Source organism: Phragmites australis, chromosome 8 (assembly GCF_958298935.1).
Source record: "Phragmites australis chromosome 8, lpPhrAust1.1, whole genome shotgun sequence".
NCBI classification, from domain to species: Eukaryota; Viridiplantae; Streptophyta; class Magnoliopsida; order Poales; family Poaceae; genus Phragmites; species Phragmites australis.
Window position 1 is genome coordinate 12003582 of NC_084928.1, and position 4305 is coordinate 12007886.

Sequence of the window (4305 nt, forward strand, 5' to 3'; positions counted from 1 at the left end):
AAACAAAATTAATTTTTGTTCCATTTTACCAACTAAATTGTTCCAATTCATCCGAACTCAATAGATCTGGAAGCAGACTTTCATCAGCTAGGGCTTGATGTTGCAGAGAATGGCTGCCTGCGCACCCAATTGGCCTTGGAAATGTGCTCGCGCTGCAGCACCTCGACCTGCTCTGCCTTCTACCTCCAAAACTCCCACCGGAACCTTCCACTCCCGCCACTGGTTGAGCCGCCCGGTGCCACGCCCATACACCCGATTGGTGATACTACCACAACATTCATAAATTCGAAATGATTTAGGGGAGAATGTTCCGTACCTCCCGTTGCGGCTCCTTGTCGCCGCCGCGCCGCCTATGGTGACATCGCCACGTCACTCCACACATCCCCCTGGATCAAACCTTTGGGATCCCCTCGGCGTCGCCGCTATCCTTCCTCCGCCCTCGCGTTTTCTACAGTCGCCGCCTCTCACTTCCGCCTCTTGAGCATGCAACCTCAACGACCAGCACTTGTCCTACTTGGTGTATCCGCGAAGGGATAGGAGAGAGGTTTTCAGGAGCGTGAAAACCTCTGTCCTATCCTGTCCTTCGCCAGCTCCGGAATGGAAGGCTGGGAGTCCTCCGGTCATTTCCGTCATAGTCTTTTTCCCATTGTGAGACGAAAAAAACCGCGATGAGAAAGCGTTGGAGATGGTCTTGGTGCCACTGCCACCTTTAGTAAGTACTTCTTTGGTTGTTCTAAAACTGATTTACACATTCTTTTCTTTTATGGCTAATTTGAGATGGGTGACGCGCATAGCCAGGACTAGTTGAACAACTTGTCTTTTTTTGGCAAATGGAACGACCAGCCCGATTTAGAAGACTAGAAAAAGACTTGTCGGCTATACTGTAGGAGTACAACTTTGGCAGTAGGTGACATCACTGTGAATGGTAAGTTGTAATGTGCACATCTTTTCTTCCTCTTCTTTTGAACGAACGTAATGTGCACATTTTCACTGTTGAGTTGTACGGCTACTAACTTTTTTCTCGTGATTTGCCTAACCGAAATTACCGGTGATTCCAAGGAGAAGAGATCAAGATCAACTGCACTGATGACTAGGGTGCTAGCTAGGGACAGCCAACAATTGAAATTAAGAATGGAACAGTGGACCGAAGACATGCATGTGCCGAGTGCCGACCTATCGCGAAATTAATCGTGCACAGATTCAGATCGTCCGACTGGCACGCACCAGCCCAAGCATCACCGATTTATGGCACATGCATGGGGCGACACCATTGCCACTTGGGCCCGGTCGATCCAAGGGCATTCCTGGTGCGACACTTTGGTTCAATAATAGTAGCTCGCTACCACTGCACACAAATGCGAATAAAGCAACAGGAACACCACAAAGCATTAATGGCACCCACCATCCCTGCCCGGCCTAACCTCTGCGTCTCTCCATGCCTTGTCACAGTACATTTAGTAACTGGTAGGGGTGCAGTATATGTGTATCTACTGCTACCCAGGGCTTTAGCTACCGGCCTCGCTTCGGCGTAGCAGAAGTACACTGCCAGCGCAGGCTCGTGGTAAATTTGGATCGATCTTCACACGACACGGCAAGAATTAAAATTGGGTTCCGGTGCAGAAGTTGTATATACGCGGCAAAGGACTCAGAGTCAAGTGCATGCGTGCAGTGATGTGATGATGGTGATGCAGCAGACTCACGAGTACGCTACCCATCCATCTATAGCAGGAGACTAGGAGCAGTAGTAACTTCTCTTCATAAATTATTAAGGTACAATGCTATAATGTAATCGATCCAACTCGCAGTACATTTCCCTTGTTTTAAATGGAGACAACACTAAATTACTAGTGGCCGAAACAAATGGGGAAAATTAAAAGAGAGTAAAAAAAAATAAGAAACAGGTACACGATCGAGAGGTCCACGAGTACCATATGTGCGTAAATGGCCGGGATTTAACCGGGTGTACTCGCACACAACGACCGGTCTGGGCTTGGCTGCACCGCACACATGCACGCGTCAGACTCAGCAATTAACGCGGCCACCACGCATGCAGTCACGCAGCCCGGCCCAGCTCACCACCACAACATGCACTGTCACGTCAGCCTCCTCGTTACGGGCACGTACGCGGTCGATCCAACCAGGTTTAGGGAACATAAGCGTGGGACGGAGAATGGAAACGGGTCGATATGAGAGAGATCGATCGCGTGCAAATCAGGCGGCCGGCGGCGGTAGCTAGTGCTTGAGCACCTCGGGGATGTCGACGGGGTAGCGGCAGACGCTTTCTGCCCAGGGCCCCTCGGCGGTGCGGGCGGGCGCGATGCACTCCCACGCTGCGCTGTTGCACTTGAACCCGGAGCCGAACCCGATCATCCACACGCGGTCGCCGCGGCTCATGCGGCCCTTGGCCTCGATGTACGCCAGCTCGTACCACACCGAGCTGCTTGACGTGTTGCCGAACCGGTGCAGCGCCATCCGGGATGCCTCCACGTCCTCGTCCGACAGCCCCAGGCTGCGCTGCAGCTCGTCGATCACCGCTCGCCCGCCCGCGTGGATGCAGAAGTGCTCGAACGCCATGCGGAAGTCGGGGAGGTACGGCTTCACCCGCCGGTTCAGCACCCGCCGCGCGATGAAGGACAGCGCGAACAGGAGCTGCTCGGAGGTCGGGAGCACCAGGGGCCCGATGGCGGTGATGTTGGCCTTGAGCGCGTCGCCGGCGATGGTCATCAGGTCCTTGGAGAGGTTGATCCCGCGGTGGCCCTCGCCGTCCTCCTCCTGGAACACGCACCGGTACGCGCTGTCCTGGGCGCCCGTCAGCGTCCGCACCACGCGGGCGAGGCGGAACCGAGCCTTGGCGCGGGACGTGGACAGCAGCACGGCAGCGCCGCCCATGCGGAAGAGGCAGTTGGGAAGGAGCATGGCCCGCTCCTTGCCCACGTAGTAGTTGGGCGTGATGGTCTCCGTGGACACCACCAGAGCGTGCGCGCCCCGGGGCGCCACCTGTAGGAAGTTGCGCGCCAGCCCCACGGAGATGAGCCCGGCGCTGCACCCCATCCCGGAGAGGTGCACGTTGCGGATGTCCTTGCGCATCTTGTACTTGTTGATGATCATGTCCGTGAAGGACGGGATGGGCGCGAAGAGGCTGCAGTTGACGATGAGGACGTCGATGGCGCCGGGGCTGATGCCCGTCTTGGCGAGCAGGTCGTCGATGGCCGAGAAGATGACGAGCTCCACCTCCGCGCGCGAGGCCTCTAGGTTCCGGTACGGCGGTATGTAGTGGTGCGCGGGGGGCAGGCAGGTCTCCTCCCCGAGGCCCGAGCGCTCGAGCAGGCGCGTCATGAACCGGACGCTGCGTTCGTCGATGGAGGCCCCCTCGACGAACGTCACGACCTTGGCGTGCTCGAGGAAGGTGGCGAAGGGAACGCGGCAGTTGGGCGTCGTGCGGAAGCAGGCGTAGTCGACGAGGTACACGGACCGGGGCCGCAGCATGAGGTAGAATGTTGCCGCGGCGGCGGGGACGAATGCGGCAAGAAATACGTGCACCGCCCGAAGCGCCTGCAGCCTTCCGAGCAGCTCCTCCGGCCCGACTCGAGCCGCATTGACGAGGGCCGCGACGGCGAGCGTCGCGGCGAGCACGGCGACGAAGTTGTTCACCACGTGTTGGTACAGCGGCTTGAGCTGCTTCAGCTGAGGTGCCAACGAGCTCATGCTGTCCGATCAAGCGTGAGCGCGTGCGTACGTGTTCGAGTGAGCCGAGTGACAGTGCGAGTAGTGTGGAGTCAGACTGAGAGCTAAGCGAGTGTGGTTTTGGGAGAGGGAGGCAAGGGAGAGGATATAAAGCGCGTGGGATCGATTGAGCAAGGGAATTGCCGACGCACGTTGGTGGGCCCCGTTCTCTTTACTCGCACAGGCTAGCGAGTGCTGATCAGGCTTGGCTCACCGATAAATTTGATGAAATGATGCTGCTAATTAAAGACCTTTGTTTGGCCACCGCACTGATAGCCTCATCATTTCGAGGGGAAAACCATATACGCGAATTGTATAATTCTCCTACAATTCAAAATTCAATGGTACTAGCAGTAGTACTGCAGTACCAGTAGTATGAGAGTATATATCTTTTAACTTGGTTTCGTCTGCTACAGTTTCGTATTTTGTAGTTGATCAGTGGAAACAAGAGGCAAAAACGTGGGGGAGTGCTTCAGTGAACCACCTATATAAAACTTGCACAGATCTTATTGTATCTGTCGTTAGGTAATTCTTGAAAATCGTAGGCTTATCGGTTAAGCTAGGTAGTTATAATTTCAAGTG

General features: G+C 55.3%; 1 protein-coding gene across 1 annotated transcript; it reads right to left on the bottom strand.

Moving 5' to 3' along the window:
• Nucleotides 1-1739: 1739 nt before the first annotated feature.
• LOC133926636 (3-ketoacyl-CoA synthase 6-like) lies at nucleotides 1740-3792 on the bottom strand. The gene has a single exon (XM_062372655.1). It carries the CDS (start codon nucleotides 3703-3705, stop codon nucleotides 2233-2235), a length of 1473 nt encoding a protein of 490 aa, XP_062228639.1. The 5' UTR covers nucleotides 3706-3792; the 3' UTR covers nucleotides 1740-2232.
• Nucleotides 3793-4305: the final 513 nt, after the last annotated feature.